The sequence below is a fragment of the Peromyscus californicus genome, unplaced genomic scaffold (genome assembly GCF_007827085.1).
Source record: "Peromyscus californicus insignis strain IS unplaced genomic scaffold, ASM782708v3 Scaffold_12__1_contigs__length_115047231, whole genome shotgun sequence".
Taxonomy (NCBI): domain Eukaryota; kingdom Metazoa; phylum Chordata; class Mammalia; order Rodentia; family Cricetidae; genus Peromyscus; species Peromyscus californicus.
In genome coordinates, this window is record NW_026294413.1 from 365829 (window position 1) to 390132 (window position 24304).

The window sequence follows — 24304 nt, forward strand, 5'->3', positions numbered from 1 at the left end:
CTTTGGCATTTTCTTCCTAATATTTAAGTGACAGTTCATTCCAAGAGCAATATTTTAAAAGTCCAAAAGGAAATATATTTTTTCAGACTAAGCAGAAATCTCTGGCCACACAGGAGGGACTAAAATTACCATATCCTCTTTCCCCCACTCAAAAATATGTCCTTTTCAATTTTAGTGTAAATTTCCTGCCTGAAATCAGAGCCAAGCCTCCCATAATTCCTTATAGGTGTTGTCTGGAATAGGTGACTGCCATTACAATATGATTTTGGTGGAAGCAGAAAAACTCCACTCTTGGATTTTTCCACAGTGGTTAGTGATCCTCAATAGCTGGTTACAATTAAAATTAGAATATCTTATATTTGCCGTTGGTTGGAATTATGATGTTGGAACTCCCCTCAGGTACCAAGCAGGTAGAGTAGCCTAACTTCCTGATCCAAATTTCTTTGAATCCAAATTTCTTTGCAGTTGACATACTCCTTGCTCTTGTCCCTGTCCCTTCTCTCTCCATCAGCTTCCTTGGAGGAAATGGCAGAGTGTAGATTTTCAGCCAGTGCCAGCAGGCCTATAGGCCAGGACACTTAACTCAGTGTGATATTGTCAGTTTTGTTGCCAATTGAAATCAGAGTCAGTAGTATCTTAATTCTCTTGCCTAAACAATTATCATCATAATAGCTCTGACTAATTTCTAAAGGCCTTTGGAAAACACAACTTTCTAATCCTACAAACTTTGAACATGCTGTTTAGTTTACCCTAATTAATCTATTAAGAGACAAAATACTTATCTTGCTTCCTCCTCCCAAAGTGACATTTATAGATTCAATTTCTTGCTGGTTTCTAATGTTGTCTGTAATGCCACTACTTATTTAATTCTGTCTTCTGTCTGTCTGCAACTAATTTAATCAGAAGGAGCATTAAACAAATTTGATGTTCTTTTCCATGGCTGAGACAGAGGCTCTAGCTTCAATAGACTTTTAATATGATCTTACTTGAATAGCAACTGCTTATACACATTTGTGAAGGATAGGGATGGTAGTACATTGCCTAAGCTGTTACAAATATGTGCATGGGGGAAATTAGTCTTTTACCAAGAACTTGGAATTTTAAATGACCCCAGAATAGGCCTCTATACTTAAAGTCTAGGAAAAGGGGTGTCTAGACATTATCCTTGAACCAGGCTATGAAATAAGTTGACCTTAGAATGTGTGAGGCAGCTAGTTACCCAGTTACAAACTCATTAATACCTAGTCTGCATAAGCTGAGCTCTTGAGGGGATACAGACTGAGGAAACAAGTAAGTTTAAGACAACAGGGAACATGGGAGTGTAAGCAGATGCGTGAAAGGTTTGGGAAAATACCCCATACTCTTACCCTGGCAACCAGGCTTGATTATTTGGGGGAAGCCTTCATCAAGGTTTTCTCTGCTCCCTCCTCTGTGATCACCTCTCCCTGCACCAGTTCCCTTTGTCTGCCTATTTTTCTGCCAGCAAATGTATTCCTGGACTCTGGACATTATGGCTTCTTGTAACAAGGATTCAACAGACTTGAGTGGGTTTTACTTTTACTGTTCAGTTGTCCTAGGTAATGTTGGGCAGATGTCTTTGCATCTCTAGTCTTGCTTTCTAATCTCTCCAAACTGGGGGAAAGAATAGTGTCTCCTTCCCAGGGCTTTGTGAAAGTCAACTGATTTCAGTTACCATCAACCATCATGCTTATTGTCACACTTCCTGTGGCTGTGATAAAATATAGTATCTGTTTTCACCTGTTGCCAATCTTTCTGGTGTCATATCAAAGAAACTAGTCCACTGTCATATAGAATTACATTTATGATTTATTTTAGGTGTTTTGAATTTTGAGTTCTTATGATTGTTTTTGTTACATTTGGAATTAATTTTCATATATGATGTGAAGTAAGTGTCCAATGTCTTCCTTACTGAAAATCAATTGATCACAAAGGTTAGTGTTATTTCAGACATCAGATCCATTCTGGGTTTCTATCTGACTGGACATGGGCAAACACTCTACTACCATGATGACTTTAGCTTTTTAGTACATTCTGAAATCACAAAAGGCATTTCTCCATTTTTCGTGATTTTATTTTCTATTTTTGGTACCATGAATTTCAACATAAAATTGAGGATCAGCTTTCCAATTTCTTCAACAGAACCAGGTTGGATTTTGATGATGATAATTAGGCAAGTTGGGGAAATTATCAAGCTGTTAGTATTGTCTTCCGATTCTTAGAAGTTGACTCTTTCACCTTTAGTGTATTTAGTGTATAAGTTTTATGCTTTTCAAACCATATTCTTGAAGGATATCTTTTTTCTTTTTTTTTTTTGGAGATAGGGTCATACCATACATCCAGGCGGGCCTTGAACTCCCAAGCCTCTTGTCTTGGCTCAAGTGCTGAAATTGCAAGCTTATGGCACCTCTTCTGAGCTTAGTTAGTGTTACCTATATATGTTTGAGTGTGTGGCTATCAACTGGAGCATGGGCATCTTATCAATGACTATACCCCAAAGAATAACAGTTCCTTCTCCCACAATAGCTGCCAAGTGCCAATAGCTTCTCAGGGGTGAGACCTGTTGAGCTCCTCCCTGAACCATGTTGGAATTTTGGTTCTTTTGTTCATGTTGTGGGTTTTATGAAGGCAAATATTGTAGCTTACACTTTTGTGTTTTTATGGGATTTCTTAGTGTGTGAAAAAGTGTGTCTCTGTTTCTTGTGCATTCTCTTGGGCTCCTTTCTGTTTGTCCAATTCCAATATGCTAGTTTTGCTTTATCATTTTATATTATATTATATTTTATTATATTATATTAATATTATTATAACATTTAGAAGACTTCTTTTTTTAATGAGAAAGAAAGGAAATGGGTCTGGATGGGAGGGGAAATAGGGAGGAACTGGGAGTGGAAACCATAATCAGGATATATTATGTGAGAAAAAAATTCATTTTCAATAAAAGGAAAAACATAAAAATTATAATGCTACATTATAAAAATTTCAAAAGATTTTAGGAATAAGAAATAGATATAAATACAGAAGAAATATAATAATCAACATAATTATTTAGTGTTTGAATATATTGAATATAGGAGTAATATAAATGCTATGCTATGTGAATTTATAATGTACTTACTAAATACAAATCCAAAGATTAAAAAAAAAGTTATTTTATATGAGAGTACTCGCTTTCTTTACCTATCATTTTTTTATGTTACTAACATTCCTCTTCATGCTAAATTACTGTGAAGCAGCCCAACAGGTGGATGTACTCTGGCTTACTTAAGCATATGCCTAAGTTGTATGAGACCTTGTCTCAAAAAAAAAAAAAAAAGAACAACAGAACCTCGGATGAAACTCTATTTTGGTGTTTGTTTTAGTCATTGTTGTATTGCTGTGAAGAGATACTGTGACCAAGGCAAATTTTATAAGAGAAAGCATTTAATTAGGGTCTTGCTTACAGTTTCAGAAATTTAGTCCATCTATTATTAGCACAATAGGGAGCATGGCAACATGCAGGCAGGAGCTGGAACAGTAGCTAAAAGCTACTGCCTGATCTGTCGGCAGAGAGAAAAGGAAGCAGGGCCCTACTGTGAGTGTTTGAAACCTCCAAGCTCACCTCCAATGACATATTTCCTCTAACAAGGCCACACCTAGTACAACAAGGCCATATCTCCTAATCCTTCTCAAATAGTGCCATTCCTTGGTGACTAAGTATTCAAATATATGAGCTTATGGGGGCCATTCTTATTTAAACCACCACAGTTTATTGTTATTCTCAGTTGACACAGATATACACATAAGATTTACATAGAACTAGCATGGAATTCAATCCTTACCTTTGTTTCATGTTTGTCTGCTGTTCCATCCTCCCTGTTCACCTGTATATTCTCACTGTCCATAGAAATATGTCTAGGATTATATCATGGATACCATGACTAAAACACCAGGGTTTTCTGGTGATGCTTATACATCCATTTTTTATTTCATTTCCTCTTTAACTTTCCATTCTTCAAAATGAAGGCTCTAAACTCCCAGTAGAGCAATTAAGCTGAAGGTTTGAAGTTATCCAATTCACAATTAAATGGCAATTTGTTCAAATTGTTCAATTTAGCCTTACTGGATATCTGGTCAGAATTTCCAAATGCTAAAGAATTCTTTGAGAAATGGATTCTGTACACATATAAACACATCTCTTTGTAAAATATAAAATATTTATTTTCTCATTCTTTAATATTTCTACTAATACCCTGTGTCCTTAGGGTTACTATTGCTATAAAAAGACACCATGACCTTGGCAACCCTTATGAAGTAAAACATTTATATGGATGGGGGGCTCACTTACAGTTTCAGAGGTTCAGTCCATTATCATGGTGGTGTGCAGACAGACACAGCTGAGGGTCCTACATCTTGCAGGCAACAAGAAGTTGACTGACACTGGCAGTAGCTTGAGCAAAGGAGACCTCAAAGCCCACCCCCAGAGTGACACACTTTCTCCAACAAGGCCACACCTACTCCAACAAGTCCACACCTTCTATTGTCACTCCCTGTGAGATTATGAGGGCCAGTTACATTCAAACTACCACACTCTGGTTTTGATATAATGATGCACATATATACCCATGTTATGAAGCTATGGGTAGAATTTGATCCCTCTGTCTCCCTGAAGTAGGTGCTTCTCCATACTAATTTTAATACTGGGTTATATGATATTTCATTCCAATTGTGCAACATGCATGTGTTTACTGTTCCAGTTCTCCTGTGATAGTACACACAAACTAAACAAATGAAGTTCGGAGATTAATAAGTATAGTCACTGTCAAGATGGGTACCTTTATCTTAATTCTTTTTAAGAGCTCCACTATAAGCTTTACAATCAGTATGTTTTAATAAACATATCATTTTTACACAAAATATTCAGAGATAGAAGGTCATTTTAAACATTTTCATTCAACAGATTTAAAATTTTCTAGTATTTAAAACCATATGTCAAAGCACTTTGAGTCAGACAGCAAATATTTTAGGCTTTGTGGGTCAAGATGCAAAATTGAGGACATTATTTCAAGAGAACAATAATAATGACAACAACCAGGAGTAATTGCATTTTGTAATGCAAGCCTATCACATTAATTTTATAGTCTATCTACAACAAACTCACAAACAAAATACAAAATACAAATGTGTTGTCTTATTGTTTGATTCTAGGAGTTAAAAGATCAAAAGATTCCTCACTGGACTGAGGTTAAATATTGGTATTGACTGTTCAGGACTCGTTCCTAGAAGAAGATGTGAGAATAATCTGTTTCCATGTCTCATGTAGACTCCAGAGATAGCCTGAATTGTGTAGCTCTGGGCCCCTTCTTCTTTACCCAAGTATAGCAAATTCTGCTTCCATCATCATATGTCTTTGCTATAACCTGGAAAGGCACTCCTATTTTTTTTTTTTTTTTTTGCCTGATGTAATTGATTTTCTGGGACTCACTTGGAGTATCCAGGCTAATATTCATAACTCAGTTCCCAGACTACAAAAATGAAGAACCACCAATTTGATATTGAGACAGTAATCATTAATTTTCTTGTGTTTCTTTGGTCTAAAAATCTGAAATCAATGTCCCAAACAGATTCTAGATAGATTCTTTCTCTGTAGTTTCCGGTGGAATCCTCAGTCTCTAGAGGTCTGTTCTTCACTGCGTTGCTCCAGTCTTTACTTCTGCCTCTAAATGGCTTCCATCTCTTTTGTTTCTGTCACTTCTCCTTCACTGTGAACTGTAGCATGAATCTTAGAGAGTCTTATTAATAAAATCAAACCTGAGCCAGGTATTGGGTTGAACACTGGAAGATCAGAGAGACAGAACAAGCCACAGCTAACCTCACCTGGCCAACTTCTCAGCTGGTCTTGTTTCCTCAGAATGGAAACTTCTGTGTCCTCATCCCAATGGGTCTCAGCTGAACTGCTGCTCGAAAGCCTGAATGCTTAACCAGCCTAATGCATAACCAGCCAAATGCCTAACCAGCTAAAATGCTACTAGTTTCTGGTCCTCACGCCTTATAAACCTTTCTGCTTTCTACCACCACTCCCTGGGATTAAAGGCTGCTTTCTGGGATTAAAGGTGTGAGTCACCATGCCTGGCTGTTTCCAATGTGGCCTTGAACTCACAGAGATCCAGAGGGATTTTTGTCTCTGGAATGCTAGGATTAAAGGCGTGTGCTAACATTTTCTAGCCTAAGTATCTTGTGACTTTTCTGTTCTCTGACCCCAGATAAGTTTATTAAGGTACACAATATTTTGGGGAACACAATACCACCACAGTGAACAATTGTCACACCAAGTGAGGGCTCCTTTGATAGCCTCATCCTAATGGCAGTACATCTGCAAAAATGCTATCACCAGTTGGGCTGGGATATCTATGTGGGAGTCAATCACATGATTACAAGGACCTGTTGGGTAATTTGAGTATATTTTTCCAGATTTAGGGATCAATATTTATTGTTAATTTATTTCAAATGACTCCTAGTGTCCTATTATATGTGTTTGTTTCTTCAGGCTTACGAACACCAGAGTTATGAGATGTCATAAACTATATACATTTGTTTCAGATGATTCTCGACAAGCAGGGAAATATTGCTGGTCTTCACACTTCAGAAAATACAATTGTTGACAGTTTGTACCTTTTATATAAAGTTGCTCATTTTAATTGGTATTGAAAAATGTCAATGTTTGCATGGAATTGTAGTGTGGAAGTGGTACTAAATCATCCTAACTATTGACGTTTATACCGTCAAGAGAAAAACATCACCAATTTCAAGTAGCACATCCTTCAGAGAAGGAAACAGTATCTGTTGACATTTAACTGGTTAGACCACAGTCTTGTCTTAGAAATCAATATTAACCTTTCTCTTGATTGATTTTCACAGAGATTCTCATTACTTCAGAAAAAAAAATAACCAACAAAACAAACAAACAAAAAAAACTAGCAGTAAAGTATGAAGCTATGGCGGTCTAGTCAGGATAGAGTTTCCTGAGAGTTGTGACTGAAGATGGAGAGAATCATCATATCTTCATTTATCTTCATTATATGTGGTTGTGCCTGACTTACATAAATGACAAAACTATTTATATTTTAGTTTATTGGGTTCCAAGCAGTTGAAAATGAAACATATATCATTAAAAATCAGGAGACACTGGCATAGAAAACAGACGACTTTTATCTTTTGTCAGGATTTACAGAAAATGCTTCAAGGATAAAGATGTAATGTGCATGCAGTTTAAAGCCACGATTGAAGGTAATTTGAGTCATGTTGAAGTCAAGACTTGAACATGAGTGAGGCTTATTATTAATTAGGAACATGTCTCTCAGCTCTCAGTGACAACCATTTACTGACTTTTTATGAGACTGTTACCTTAAATAAACTAGCTATGTTAACCATGCCTAGTAACTAAAAACCATACTTTCTTTTCAGGGGAGAAAATCAAGTCTTAAGTTACAGGCATAGAACTAAACTGAGAAAGGACTTTTTAAAATGAATTTATTTTATTTTATTTTTTGTGCTTGACTATTTGCCTGCATGTTTGTATGTTCTTCACCAGCATATCTTGTGCCTATGAAAGTCAGAAGAGAGCATAAGATTTTCTGAAAAAATGGACTTACAAATGGTTGTGAGTCACCATGTGGGTGCCAGGAATATAAACCTTGCACTTTTTAAGAGAAACAGTGCTCTAGAACACTGAGCTATCTCTCCAACGTTGGATGCAGATCTGAAAGTGTGGCTGAAATGTGTAGAGATAGTAAAGAATTGGTATCTTTGCCTGGCTCTAATGTACAGATTCCTTTAATCTCCAGGAACTGTTCACAGGACAGCAGTGCCTGCTATCCTGTAATCAACAGCATTATGCAAACATAAGCCTTCATACTTAATGGAGAATAGTGGGGAAGTTCAGGATTTATTGTCCTCAGTTTGCATCATATGTTTCCTCTAGTCTATGTGAAAAAAATCAGAAATGTGTGGTTCATGTTTTTGAATCTGTTTTTGATATAATTGAATGTGGTTCAATGACTATATGTCTCCAAAGCCATGATAAAAAAGGAAAGGAAATTGAATTCAAAATTATGTATATGTGTAAATGTCTGGTTCCTTTTCTTTATTTATTGTTTTAATCCATTCCTTCATGGATGGTTATAACTGACCTTTTTTAAAACCTTGTAAGTTGAATCTTCCTTAAGTATATTGGGATCTTTCAAACCATGTGTTTATATGTCTAATATTCCATTACTACTACCTTAATAAGGGCCTCTAATGAAGTTTTCAAAGCTCAAGACTTCATGGAACTAAAATTTCATATGTAGACAGTTGTTGACTCAATGGGTTTAGTGAATTCCTTAGTTGTCAGACTTCTGGTTTACTATTTAGATAGAGAAAGGAGGTGAAAATTAATTCACAAAGAATTGTTCATGTAGAGACCCAGAAATTAGAACTTTAGTGTTAAGTATTTAAATTAAAGTTATTATTTTTATCTTTTGAATATGAGTGTTTTATCTATATATATGTCTGCACACCATATCCTCATTTGGTGCCCATGGAGAACAAAACAATGCACTGGATCCCTTAGAACTGGAATTATGAATGCTGTGAGCTACCAAATGGTGCTGGGAACTGAAAGAGTTCTTCCCTCTGGAAGAGTAGCCAGTGTACTTAATTATTGTGCCATCTCTCTAACCCCATAGATATTTATTTTATCCATTTGTAAACATATTACTTGAATTTTTCCAAGAGAGATGATGTAAAGAAAGTAGCCTGAGAATATGGAAGTATGTCGCAAATATATTTTCTATGATTCTGAGCAAATCTTATGTGAGAAAGAGGAGTTCTAGTTTGGATTTTGATCATGTTGTTCTGATATGTACTGTAGCTAGAGTTTTCCTGCCTGGCCCACAGTCAGGACAAATCTCTCTCACCCGCCAGTCCCACACCACAGCCACTCAGACCCAACCAAGTAAACACAGAGACTTATATTGGTTACAAACTGTATGGCCGTGACAGGCTTCTTGCTAACTGTTCCTACAGCTCAAATTAATCCATCTCCATAAATCTATACCTTGCCACATGGCTCGTGGCTTACCAATATCTTCACATGCTGTTTCTCATCATGGCGGCTGGCAGTGTCTCTCTGACTCAGCCTTCCAGTTCCCAGCTTCATTCTCCTCCTTGTCCCACCTATACTTCCTGCCTAGCCAATGGCCAATCAGTGTTTTATTTATTGACAAATCAGCAACACATTTGCATACAGAACATCCCACAGCAATGTACAAATGGTAGCAAACATTAATTTCTTTCATCTCTTTTCAGTCACTTTCTGCCTAGCTTCCATTAATTGCTCTCTGCAATGTCACTAGAGCACAGAGGATTCTCAATATTCGTGGGTTTGTAGCTTCTTAAGTCACCCACAGTGAGTTAGTAAATGCCTCAGGAGATACAGGGTTAGGTTCCTATGAGCTCTTGGTAACATTTTTCTTAAACACCTGGTTTCTGTTTAATACACAGTGTGAATCTGTTAATATTAAAGTCATGGTCAGCAACTCTATGATTCATGCCTTAACAAAACCGGTCTACTTCATGAGGAGCATCATAGTCATCTTGTACTTAGGCAAACCAGATAACAGGTTGGGTCATTTTAAACAGCAAAGCTACCAATAAAAATCAAGGCAAAGGCCGGGCGGTGGTGGCGCACGCCTTTAATCCCAGCACTCGGGAGGCAGAGCCAGGCGGATCGCTGTGAGTTCGAGGCCAGCCTGGACTACCAAGTGAGTTCCAGGAAAGGCGCAAAGCTACACAGAGAAACCCTGTCTCGAAAAACCAAAAAAAAAAAAAAAAAAAAAAAAAAAAAAAAAAAAAAAAAAAATCAAGGCAAAACAAACCAGCCTTCCTAAAAATGTGTAATTATGTAGATCACACAAGATCTATGAGTACAGTGTAAGAGCTACAAGAAAGCATAATGAGACATTGCTCAGTCTCAGAAGTAAGCATTCTAAACTGTATGTGTGTCTGTTAGTGAATGAGAAAACACAAGTATTAATTTGAGGGTAAAAATAAATTTTAGTGAACAGTAATATCTATAAACACAGAATTCACAGAACACAAGAATAACCTATATTCATGAGAGACACAGAAATTAGAACTTTTATACTAAGTATTTAAATTTAAAACATTTTATTGTTTTACTTTATGAGTACAACTGATTTGTCTACATATATGTCTGTGTACCATATGCCTGACTTGTGCCCATGGAGAACAGAAGAGGGTATTGGATCCCCTAGACCTAGAGTTATAGATAGTTGTTGAACTACTACATGGTGCTGGGAACTGAACCCATCTCCTCTGGAAGAGCAGCCAGTGTTCTTAACTGCTGTTAAGAACATCTCTTCAGCCCCTTTTCTCTGTTTGCAATGGACATTTTGAACTGGCACCATTCATTTCTGTGTGGATGCAAACATTCCTGACTGTTCTCTTCTAGCCTCATCCTCATAATGTTATGTTGATTCTTCCTTCTTGTTAACACTATTGTGCTTAATTGCTTTAATATTATTGTTACCCTTATATTTTCAACTTTTAAAATTCAATAAAAAAGTTTCCCAAAACTGTAGTGCTCTCTGGTCCTATAAATTTTCTCATCTTATATTTCTTTGCTCATTTTAACACTGTACAGTATAACATTTTGCAATGTTGGGAATGTTCTCCATTTGCCTATTAGGTCTATTGACTGCTAAGTGCTTAGATCAGGATTCTCTGGCTTAGGGACTGCAACAGCACCATTATTTTTTATGAAATAGACACTATTTACCTCATAAAACTACTCTATTCATCCTGTTCCTCAAAATATACAGAATTTTCTACTTTCTTTATTTTTTTGCAATAATAATAATAATAGTAATAAATAATAATAACATTATGTGTATGTGTGCTCCTTCCAGTGGCTACATCCTAAAATATGAGTGATTATCTTTCCCCAAGTAACTATCAACTGCAACTAGCTCCTCAGTAAGAGGTGGGGTCTGGATTTAATGCATCTTATCTATGTAGGAATTTTGGATGATTTGATCTTGTACAGGTAACCGTGGCTGTTGTTGAATTCTTGAATGTGATGACTATATCATGCTGTTGCATTTTATAAAATTCCTATCATCTGGCTTTCTTTCTGCCTCCTCTTCTGTGATGTTCCCCTAACCTTGGCGGTGGGGGGGTTAATATAGTTGTCACATTTAGGAATGAGCATGTAGTCTTTTATCCTTAGTAATTTGACCAGTTAAGTGTCTGTCTACTGACTGTTGTCCAATATAAGAAGAACATTTTCTGATAAAGATTGAGAACATCCCAGGTCTATGTGTATAAACATAAATATTTAGAAAACACTTTGACAACATTGGTACTTAGCAAAATATGAATAGCAGGTTCTGCCTTTGGAATTATGGTGTTTCCAGTCATGGGCTTTTGACAAAGACTAAGGTACAAGTCGTGAATTCCATCCTGTTGAATAGTCCTCAAATTCAATCAAAAAGTATTTAGTTACTCATGATGGTCATTCCACTATATATAGCGCTATTGGGTACATTTTGCCTGGCAGATTGGGATTGTAGCATACAGGGTACGGCATTGGATAAGACTATTGATTTGTTTTCTCCTCTAGCATCCTATATAGCACCTTCCAGCACTATGAAAGCTAGCCATCAGGAAGAAAGAATCCTGGCTAGTGTGAGATTCTCTATGTAATGAAGCCAAAGTATACCATATCTTCTGCAATAGAATCTTAGCAGATAGTTATCATGGGCAAACAAGGTCATTGACAATAGTCTGTACTGTTTAGGAGACCTCTGGAGATTATATGACCAATAACTCATAGGGAGGTGTCCCACACCTGGCAAAGATTTTCATGTAATAAGCCCTATGTTGCAGGAGTAACATGAATTTTTGATCTCATCATATTTGTATGGTTCTATGGCTGTTTTCCTTCTTGATAGAAACTTGTGAATTATCGAACCTTAATATTGCTTTGCCCATATTGACAACCTTAGAACCTGGCATCATGCCCCTGATATTGGTGTTTTGTGGGTCTTTTCTCTATTCAGGATGAAGATCAAGACTCCCCAAGGAGTGGAAATTTCACATTTGGTGTGCAATACCTCTTTTCCCAAAAACAACTTATATAATAAAAGTAGAGAGGCAGACTATAATACCCATAAGCTTTCTAGAAAGCTCTTATTACCACAGATAAATCTTTTTATGTAATATCATTGAGTTAGGCAGAAAACATTTAGAAGTATTTATATTTACAGACTATTTGCCTTGAACCTTGCACTGTACTTTAAAAAATGAAATCAAACATTTCAAACATTAGAGAAAACTTTTATAAATTATTCTGCATGAAATCTAGGAGTATATTTTTATAGCATATTGCTTATTGAGAGGCATTTTCTAGTTCATTGCCTCAATCACTAGGCCATGACTTATAGATCTTTACAGGCATTTTCAAGTCAGATGACTTTTCAGAAACTGGAGATACCATTCCTCTTTTTAATTGTCATTTTTCACTCATCCCTGGGTACTACAAACCACTGCTATTGACCAGAGGAGATTACCAAGACTTACAATCCCCTCACCTTTAAATAGCTACTAAGCATACAATAGGAAAATCTAGACACTTGTTATACAGAAAGACAAAATTTCAATGACCTCTACCCAGTGAACTCTTGTTTTGACTTCTTGGATAATTTCCTATCTCAATTATTTCAACATTAAGCCACAGATCACGTTCCCCCTTTTTGTAACCTAAGGTCTCATGAATGCAAAACAAGTGTTCCACCAGTGAGCTCTACCCCAAGGCCTGCAGTTCATTCACAGTTAACATATAATGGACTGTTTGGTATGAAGATTGGAGCACCTCTCCAAAAAGATGTAAAGTAATATTAATGAAAACTTTTGATTCACTACTTTGTGATGGTTTTAATGCTGCAAATATTCATTTGTATTCCTGGAAACTGATCCTCTTTTGCCTTGTATCTCATCAAGCATTTTTTTAAGCAGTGTTCACTTATATTAATGGCTTTAGAAACTTTCTCTATGGGCTTCATAATAACAAAGACTAGAATAGCTTGTAGTGACTTTTGCCAAAAAAATTGTTTTTCAAAGAGATTTCTCTTCAAAATGCTTTCCAGTAAATGTACTTCTGTGGTCCATTCTTATAATTTATTATGAAATGCTGGAAACAGCAGTCTTTCTTTGTTCAGCTTTGACCAAGAGAACCAAAACTTGCCAAAACTTCATTTTTGGCTGAAAAAGTATTGGTGAGAAGCCTCACTCCTGCCTGGCTTCAGTAATGAAATCTGTAATGGATTCCAATACCATATTCTGGGTATTTCTTAAAAGCCCAAGCTAGCATACCCCCATGAGCTTTTAAATTGATCAAATGTCTCCCACCCATCCAATTGGGCTGTTCTGTGTTTAGAATCTGTTACACGTTAATATTAGAGTATCATGAATGCTCATTCAGATATTCCTAAACCACTGATAGTGACCTAAGGATGCATGGCAGAAGGCAATAAAGGATATACATTTTTATAAGACTGTCAAAGCTATATCTGTAGGGAGCACTATCATTCATTCATTGACTCATTCCTCTTCTTTTTTGCAATGTCTTTTGGGTACAACATGGTGGAAATGCAATGATAAACCACACACTTCTATTACCTGCTTTTTCTTCTTTGGATAATAAGACTAGTGGGAAATTGGCTGTACAAAGAAAATTTATATTTATAATTAAAATATTATTTTTAAAGGGTTCCAGAAAGTGTTCCTTTTGATTCTTCCTTTCAGTCGCATGAACAACTTTACCTTGATCATAACTATTGCCTGTCATTTGCTTTCTGCATGTTCTGCTGTTTCCCATCTCTTCATCAGCAGACATGGTAGGCAGGGGTGACAATACAGTTACAACCAAACTAGTGGTGACTGATACAAGAGGATTAATTTTCTTTTAATAATCATGACAATTCTTGCTTATGGCGAGGAAATTTTTCATAAAACCTAGATACAGTGTTCTGGAGTCATCTCTTTTTACTTTTCCCTCTACCTTCATACTGGATTTTATTTCTTTTTTAATATTATTATAGCTTGACTTCTTCAAAATATTTGTTAAATGCCTAGTACATTGTACAAGACAATTTTACATTTTCAGTCATTTGAATTTTGTGGGGAACAAGATTGTACTTTACACCAAGTCTTCATCCTCTTTATTTATCACAGGAAAGCTGTATATTCTTCTTCAATGGTTTTTATTTGTCTCACTATCAGTATTATTTTAATATTATCCAAGCCTAAATGCACATATAATTTGAAAGGGCTCCAAGATTATCTAACTGAAGTGTTGATGATCACTTTTGTATTCCTTTGTTGAGTCAATTAATAAGGATTGGACTGCAGCTAGATGGGAAGATTGAATGAAAATCTAGTTTTACCAACTACAGCTACTTTTTTGGCACCCAAAGACAGGTGTGTATATCAATATTTATACATTCTAAGTCACAAAAAAATGACTGTCCAGCATCCCCAGGTTCAACTTGTCTCTACCCACCTCTAGGACCAAGGTTACAGGTACATGTTTCTCCTGAACCAACATTTTACATGGGAGCTGGTAACTCATGTCCACACAATAGTAAGGCAAAAATTTTTCCATCTTCATTTCATACCATTTGGAGCCATAGCTGAATGCCTAGAAAATTGAGAAAGGTGTGTGAGGGAGCAGAGCACCTTGGGCAGAAATACACCCACTTTGAAAAGGAGAGATTAGTAAAAAAAATTGCATGTGGGCCTACACCATTTGATTGTAATGGCAAATATTCTGCATAGCTTAAGAGGATTATGAAGCATAACTCATTTAGGAGTGTTGAAATAAAGCTGTGTCTGTAGTACATCTCATTAAGATGATATTAATAAACTGGTTATAAATGCTATTTTTCTTGGTATGTTACAGGAATAGCTTTTAATTATAAAATTTCTTCCAGGGAAAGTTTGAAAGAAGAAATAAAACATTAATAGAAATTCAGCTACCACTTACTATATGCTGTAATTTGTAACTTAATCAAATGTATACAGTATTCTAATATGGCTCTGACACAGGGTGCTTCATGTGCAAAAATGAATCAGACAGTCTTTCTTAAAGCACAGAGCACATAGTGCTGTTACAGTCTGGTAAGTGATAGCAGAGGAGGGAATGATGGGATGTGTTCTAAGTTTGTTGTGACAGGTCTTCTGAAAATCTAAACTTCTATGGTAGATGTGCTCACCCACAATCCCATTTAAATTAGAATTAAGATGGAGACCTGGAAGTCTTCACTCAGATCTACCATATCTACTGATGCCCAGTTCTGTCCTCTTTTCTGTTTATTTTGAGAAAAAGTAATCATCCTTGAAGGCCCACCAATGAGATCTCTCTGGACTGCTGTGTAGAATTAATGCATTTTTTGTCATTATAACATTTTGTTCATATTACTAATTACCTCACTCACCACATTTTATTATGATTTTTTTCATTTAAAAGATATAGGTAGATTCCTTGAAGTATGTTAACAATGGTAAATAACACAGTTTTGATTGTTAATTAACAATTTATAGTAGTTTCCCAATACACTTGCTCTGATTTCACAAATGAAAAGTTATGTATTGATTTGAAAACCTCCAAATCAAAATTTTGGAATCACCAAACTGGTGGTTCAAAAGTTCAAATTTAGCCTAACTTTGGGGTTGGGCTTATTGTTAAAATCCTGGCCTATTTGTTCATTATTTTAGACTGAATGAACATGGAAGAGAATCTCAAAGAAGGTGAGAAATTTGCTCAAGGCCATGCAAGAAACACATGGTAAGACTTGAAGATATAATCCAGACTTTGTGAGTTAAGACTCAGGGTCTTTCTTTCTTTTTTTGTGTGCATATGCAAGTATGTGTGTATGTGTGTATGCATGTAGAGGATAGAAGTAGACATCAAATGTTTTCTTCGTTAAGTCTCTTCCCTATATATATTGTGTCAGTGTGTCTCACTGCACAGACAACTTGCTGATTTGGCTGTTCTAACTAACCAGCTTACTCTGGAGATTGACTATCTCCATCTCTCACATGTTACCATTATAGTTAGCATTTTATTCCTGCTTAAAATTTATGTAGGTTCTCAGGATCCCAACTCTAGTCCTTATGCTTACATTTCAAGTGCTGTTAATGCTGAGTCATCTCCCCAAACCCCAAGTTTTCTATTTATATATATTTTTCATAGATCAGTTACTGTCAGCATCATTTCAAGAACAATACACATGACTATTGGGGATATATATATATATATATATATATATATATATATATATATATATATATGTGTGTGTGTGTGTGTGTGTGTGTGTGTGTGTGTGTGTGTGTGTGTGTGTATTTCTTTTCTGGTTCCTTCTTGTACCCCATCAGTAATACAGCAGCTAATTTTTAGATTAGTTCTCCTCTCCTCTCTGTGATGCTATTTCTTTCTCTTCAAGGCTATTTCCAACTTTAGAAAGTGTCAGACACATCTAGAAAAGCTTTGTCTTGTTTGAGATGACTGAATCAGTTAATCTTCATTTATAGGGAAATCTCAAGCTAATATATTTGTAATAAAAATGATCTGGGACCTTTCATCTCCCAGCAGTTGCACTAAAGCTTCACATTGTCTGATGTGAGCAGGAACCTGGGCCTGTCATCATGTGGGAGGAGAATAAAGTCATGTAGAAAGTCAAAAAGTAGCTTCCCAAGAAGCCAAAAACAGACTTCTGGCTCAGCCCCCTCACATTTTTAAAATTAAATGTTCAGCAGAACTTGAAACATTAGTAGATTAACATGTCAATAGATTTTCCACATCACTGCACAAAGGTAAGCTCCAAGAATAAAAAGTACTGTTTAAGCATTTTTAAAAGAGATATAAAAATTATAGGTAAAAGCAGAGGATGGCATAACTCTAAAATGAGCTATTTTGGAGCTGAGGTTTAGTTACTCACAGAGTCCAGATCTGAGCTCTAGCAAATTCCTTGACACCAGTATTATAGATTAGAATGGACACCACATCACATCCCCGAATTCATAGTTGAAGTTGTAATCCTTAGAATCCTAGACTGTAATTGTATTTATAGCTAAGAGCTGAAATTTTATTAAAGTGGGTCCTCAGAGTAGGCTTTCATTCAATGTGACCATTGGTCTTATGAGAACATGACCAATTCACGAAGAGGGGAAATGGTGTGGAGTAACAGAGACAAGATGATTAACTCAAAGCAGGAGATGATGCACACTCAGAAGGAGCCAATATTGATCTTGGGCTTGAATCTTTCAACTGTGAGAAAGTGAACCTTTGAGCTAATCACTATGTAGCATTTGGTTGTGGCAGGCTAGTGCAATTATTAAGGCTCAGATTAGTGTGATGACATTTGAACTTACTCCTCTGTGTAATTACCCTATCCCCAATTACAGAAACATTCTAGAGTTCTAACTGCTAGAGCATGAACCTATGGATTTAGGGTAACATCAGTATCAAGGGATTTGTTAGAGCTTAGATCTAGAATGCACAAGTAAAACCTGAAGTCCGAAAGAGGAGAGTCTTTACAGAATTATACTATGAAGCTTTCATATTGTTAAGAGCTTTCGTCAGGTCTTACATTTCCAGTGAAATGATGACACACTGTCATTAGCAACAGGGAACTAGACTTGGTAGATAAAACCACTTTCATTTTCAGAAGCAGGGAACCAATATCTCCATCCATGAGTATGGGGAATGATGGGCTACAAGCATCAGCCGTTTGCTTTATGTTGGGCAGTGTGAAAGTGGACAGTGAGAAGTCACAATTGGCTTGAATACTGAGAATCCTAGGAAATTATACTTCATGTGTAATGTTTCGTTAGTACAACAGGCTAATAATGTATTAGAAGATAGTACTGTGACACAGTGAGCTGACACTCATGAAAATAAGGTCATGTATTATCTGTATAAGTAATACAGATATAGGTCACTATTTTACTTTGCTCTTTCCCTTTTCTTGAAAGTAAAATGGCAGAATGTGGAGTCCGGCTCACCTTCCACATACAATTAAGCATTAGTAGGGCTTATCCTTAACTTTTCCCAGGAGGGGGGGGTGGCTTTTAAAATAAAGCTTAAGAAAGTGGAAGTTGCTTAGAGAAGATGAGAAAGTAGGGTGACAATTGTGTTTGCTTGTGCTGGACCTCTCAGCGTTATGCCATCAAATGATCCCACAACTGATATTTCTGTATGGGTTTAAAATTTCTTCATGATATGCAATAACTCATTAAAGCATGGAAAGAATCTAAGGGCTTGGAAATTAGTACTATGACGAGCTGTCCCTTGGTGCTATATCATAATAAAACTTCAAAAGCAATTGGATTTTGTAGTCACACTTCCTGCTCTTCTCTGTCACCTCATTTCAAAAAGAGTTTTAAAGTAATATAAGTTCACTGAAAAATCTTTTAAAATACAGAAGAGCCATGTTGTGGGATGTTCCATATGCTGTGAATGTGTTTCTCTGATTGGTTGATAAATAAAACACTGATTGACCAGTAGCCAGGTAGGAAGTATAGGTGGGATAAACAGACAAGGAGAATTCTGGGAAGTGGAAGGCTGAGTCAGGAGATGCTAACCTGCCATCCAGGGAGCAGCATGTAATGGCACACAGGTAAAGCCACGGAACACATGGCCACATGTAGATTAACAGAAAAGGGCTGAGTTTAAGTGTAAGAGCTAGTCAGTGGTAGGCCTGAGCTAATGGCCAAGCAGTTTTAATTAATATAACCTCTGTGTGTTTACTTGGGGGATGCGAGTGGGAGAGATTTGTCGCGACCACCAGTGGGCCAGGCAAGGCACAAGAAAACTTTCAGTTACAGAGCCAAAATAAATTTTGTTTTGCTTTATGAAGTATAGCACTCAAATCTTACTCCTGATTGTTAGTGTAGCTTTTCTTTATATTTTTCAGAACATCTTTGCTAAATTGTCAATGCCAAGCAGGTCAGAATTTCAGCAACCTCAGTACCAATATTAGGCTGTAGCTGAATAATTACTTGTGAGGTGTCCCTGTGCTTCCTGGAGACTTTTTGTTTTGTTTTGTTTGTTTGTTTTTTGTTTGTTTTTCGAGACAGGGTTTCTCTGTGTAGCTTTGCACCTTTCCTGGAACTCACTTGGTAGCCCAGGCTGGCCTCGAACTCACAGAGATCCACCGGCCTCTGCCTCCTGAGTGCTGGGATTAAAGGCGTGCGCCACCACCGCCCGGCTGTTTTGTTTGTTTTTTGAGACAGGGTTTCTCTGTGTGGTTTTGGTGACTGTCTTGGATCTCGCTCTGTAGACCAGGCTGGCCTCAAACTCACAGAGATCCACCTGCCTCTGCCTCCTGGGTGCTGGGATTAAAAGCATGTGCCACCACCGCCTGGCCTCTGGAGGCTTTTTAAGGAGCCCTTAGTCTCTACCTATAAGACACCTGTGCATCTCTCTCCCCTAAGTTGGAACCATCAAAAATTATTTCATGTTGTTAAATTTTCTTTAATGAAAAATTCACCCACAGTTAACAACCACAGACCTAGGTTGATGGAAAGATGCTTTGAAGACACCAGAGAAAAATGTGTGAATAAGTCAAGCAGCTTGCCATAAGAATGAGAAAAAAAAAAAACTATATTCACACTCAGGTTGCTACCATCCTTTCTTTCTTTCTTTCTTTCTTTCTTTCTTTCTTTCTTTCTTTCTTTCTTTGTATTTTGTTTTGTTTGTTTGTTTTGTTTTTTGAGACAGGGTTTCTCTGTGTAGCTTTGCACCTTTCCTGGATCTCACTCTGTAGCCCAGGCTGGCCTTGAACTCACAGAGATCTGCCTGCCTCTGCCTCCCACATGCTGGGATTAAAGGCATGTGCCACCACTGCCAGGCACCATCCAATTTCTTTACTCCTTGAGTTGTCATGTTCAAGAAAGCAGTATAATTAAGGATGGAGTGAATGTGCCCATACAGCATGGAGAGTGAGTTGTGATGTGAAGACTGCAAGAATGGTGGACACTTGGGAAACCCAGAGCCAAAGTTGTCGTGCTTAGAGAAGAAATGGGCCCATTACATTGATGTTAGTCTTTTACTTACATTAACGTCTCAAATCAGTCTTAACACTTCACATCACAACATTTTCTGCAGTTTTTGGAAGAAAACAAAAGGCAAACAAGAACCAGTCTAGAAAACCCAGACCCTGAGGGCTTTCTATTTGTCTCTTTTTGTATCATTGTGACAAAATACTACACATAGAAGGGTAAAAGGAGGAAGGACTTACTTTGTTTTATAGTTTAGATGGTTCATCTCACCATGGTGGGGAGAGCACAAGAATCTGTATAACAGTGGGCTAGGAAACAAAGAGAGAGGGGGCTATAAAGTGGCCAAGGACAATATACCAGTAAACCCAATCTCCACTGAACTACTTCCTCCAACTAGACTACACCTCCAAAATTACCAGAACCTTCCAAAATAGTACTAACTAGCTGAGACTCAAACATTCAATATGTGACCCACAGTAAACTTTTCAGATTTAACACACTCCATTGACTTTACCCACTTAACCACTCTCTATAGCTCTGTGAGATGCAGAGATGTTGTGGGACTTGCTTATATTTACAGATGGATTGAGAAAAAAATTGTTGATTCTCTGGTCAATGTTCTTTACTCTGTTTTGTGCTGCAGAAACTTCAGTAGCATTTTATAATATGTATGTATATTAGAAATTCTAATATATATACATATATATCTAAAATTCTAATAGATACATATATTATAAAATTTAAAAACATGTATAATATACATGATCCATCTGAGAACATATAGACTTTCTTTCTGAGATTGTATGACCTTGCTTAATATTATATATATATATATATATATATATATATATATATATATATTCTATACATATTCTAAAAGAACAACATTGACTCAAATTACAAGATGCTGAAAAGCACATAGAAGGTACAATATAATTTGGATTGAAAATTTTTTATAGTGAGCTTGCTAAGGAAATTTTACCAATTTTTTTACACAAAGTAATTCTGGTTGTTTACCAAATTCTAAGTACAAAATGTTAAAAATTATCTCTTCTCTAAGTTTTGTTTAACTTAAAAAATTCTAGAGTAACTGGAGAGAGGACAAATGAACATTCTAAATGAGATAAACCTTTTATTGTTTATGCAATGACTTTTGATATTATCTACTATAGTCTTTGTGCCTCTAAATTTGGAAAAATATTTTAAGTCATATTAGTAAGTGTGGTGATATTGTGTTCCCCAAAATATTGTGCACCCTAATAAACTTACCTGGGGTCAGAGAACAGAACAGCCACTAGATAAACACAGAGGCCAGAAAATGGTGGCACACACACCTTTAATCCTAGCATTCTGGAGGCAGAGATCCATCCAGATCTCTGTGAGTTCAAAGCCACACTGGAAACAGCCAGGCATGGTGACACGCCTTTAATCCCAGGAAGTAATGGCAGGAAGCAGAAAGGTATATAAGGTGTGAAAACCAGGAACTAGAGTCTAGTTAAGCTTTTAGGCTTTTAGCAGTAGTTCAGCTGAGATCCATTTGGATGAGGACATAGAGGCTTCCAGTCTGAAGAAACAGGATCAGCCAAGGGATTGGTGAGGTGAGGTCTGTGGCTGGTTCTGTTTCTCTGATCTTTCAGTGTTCATCCCAATACCTGGCTCTGGGTTTGTTTTTATTAATAAGACCTAACAATTTGTGCTACAAGTAAGCGACAAATTTTCTTAAAAAAAAATAAACATAAAAAGAAAAAGAAAAAAGCACTACATGATTTCCAGGTGTGAAGAATTTGCTGCATTTTGGGCTTTAGCCAAAGTTTGGAGAGTAATTATTCTTTATATTGTGCATACTTACATGAAATTATCTGTGTGACTTAGCACACAGAACAGACTGTATCAATTTTTGCCTGTTAAAATTTAATATGAGAACCAGGTTCCCAAGGGGGAAAGCACCAGACCGTTGCCCCAAAGGTAAATTAGTGAATTCTGGCTTTCCTGCCCTATTTGGTCTCCTGTTGATGATTTCTCTTTTCAGGGCTCCTCTAGAGCTGCTACCTTTCTGCCCAAGACTTGGGATCCTGTGCTCTATTATTTGAATTTCCAAAGTCTAGATAGGTAGTACAAAAAAGTGAGAGACATTTCTTTGTACATTGGCATGGTGTGTTCTGAAGTTCAGAATCCTAGGAGTTTAAGGATTTAAAACGGTTCTGATATTGTTACTAACATTTCAAGCTATGGCTTCAACTCATCAGGAATTACCATCTTTCATTGTGGTCTTTATTATTCTGTAATGCAGTCATAGAGGCAGTCTCTAAATCAGTTGGTGAATGAACAAGGGTATTATTTTACAGCATTTAAACTCTTTTGAATGTGCCATATATGAAACATAAAGGGCCCATGTTATCACATAGGTAGATCCCATGATTATGGTGTATGAGTCCCTGTCTTAGAATTATGTGGCTTTGGTTCTAATATCACACAATGTTTCTTCATCGTTAGCTTTCATCAAATAGTTGCTTAGAACACAACAGGTTACTAAGAACAACTGGATCCAGTTTAAAGCAACATGTGCTATGCACAAACTACAGGTGTGCCAGCAGATCTTGTTTGTTAACTTGACATGCCTGTAAAGAGGGACCCCCAATTAAGAAATTACTTCTGTCACATTGGCCTATGCTTTCTTAATATACAGTTCTTTTTACAGTTCTGTTCACAGTATAAACCAAGGGGTATTGAAAAATAAACAGGAACTATTTACAATATTGGTTTCTGGCTTGTTTCTTTTATAGTAAAGATATTTCATTTATCTTACATTCAAAGACAATAATATTTATATTCATCCCCACACACTTTCTCCCTTTTGGCAGAATTTCACATTCTGAGTGTGTCTTGGATAATAAGATACACTGGTTAGTATATTTATTAATGCTCATTAATTTCCTGAGGTGGTATTTGAATCCAATGTACCTCTTTGAAGGAAGTATTGTATATCATTGGTTATTCATGTAGAGCAAGAAAGCTACAGAGATGATTTACTATATAAAAACTGTTATTAAGTGGTTCCATTAAAGGAAAGTACATATTTACAATAAAGAAGGGTCATATTATTGACTATATATTTTTTTTTTTATTTTTAAAATATTTTTATTTTATAATTAACTTAATGTCACATATCAGCCACGAATTCCCCCGTCCTCCCTCCTCCCCCCCAATCCACCAGCCCTCCCCCACAATCCACCCCTATTCCCACCTCCTCCAAGGCAAGGTCTCCCCTGGGGAGTCAGCCCAGCCTAGTAGACTCAGCCAAGGCAGGTCCAGTCCCCTCCTCCCTACACCAAGGCTGAGCAAAGTGTCCTAGCATAGGCCTCAGGCTCCAAAAGCCAGCCTATGCACCAAGGACAGGTCCCAGCTCCTCCACTGCCTGGGGGCCTCCTAAACAGTTCAAGCTAATCAACTGTCTCACTTATCCAGAGGGCCTGGTCCAGTTCCATGGGGGGTCCTCAGCTATTGGTTCACAGTTCATGCGTTTTCACTAGTTTGGCTATTTGTCCCTGTGCTTTTTCTAATCATGGTCTCAATATCTCTTGCTCATACAATCCCTTCTCTCTCTCTCTCTCGCCAATTATTATTAATCGAACAGTGGTTCTCTGATGGTATCTTACATTAATATGATGTTAAAAAGTGTATAAAAATAAAGATTACTCAGCCCATACTGAACCAGAATTTAAAAGATATCCTCTGATGCTGTTGATAGCTTGCAAATGTATTTATGGGAAATACTGTTGCAAAATACTGACAACTATATGGCATAATTAATTAACTTTTCCAATATCTTCACCAAACTTGAGAACCCTCTGAGGAGAGATTTTTGCTTATTTGCACCTAACTTAAAGATAGGGGTGGAAACCCCAATCATGAGGAAATTTCCTCTCTGCAGCAAGAGTCACCTAGGCAAAATTGTCCTTAGATAAAATACTATGTTTCCTTTCTCCTGCATTGTGGTGTTTCCCTCCTGTCTTAATTACTTTTCCTCTGCTGTGTTAAAACATCATGGCCAATGCAATCAAACTTTCTTGTACTGACCGCCTCTTCCCAAATTCCTGGCAGCTGCTCCCCAAATTACCATACAGAGGCTTATCTTAATTATAGATGTTCAGCCAATAGCTCAGACTTAATACTACCTAGCTCT

General features: G+C 36.8%; 1 protein-coding gene across 2 annotated transcripts in view; it reads left to right on the plus strand.

The window, feature by feature from the left end:
- The window catches only part of Fgf14 (fibroblast growth factor 14), a 661678-nt gene that overhangs the window by 216361 nt on the left and 421013 nt on the right, over positions 1–24304 (plus strand). The window contains exon 2 of one of the 2 annotated variants that reach the window (XM_052732367.1): positions 15835–15904. The exons of the other annotated variant lie outside the window; for it this stretch is intronic. Coding sequence (XP_052588327.1) covers positions 15889–15904 — 16 coding nt within the window. The 5' untranslated portion in view covers positions 15835–15888. The remainder of the gene's footprint in view (positions 1–15834; positions 15905–24304) is intronic. 2 annotated transcript variants of the gene reach the window in all.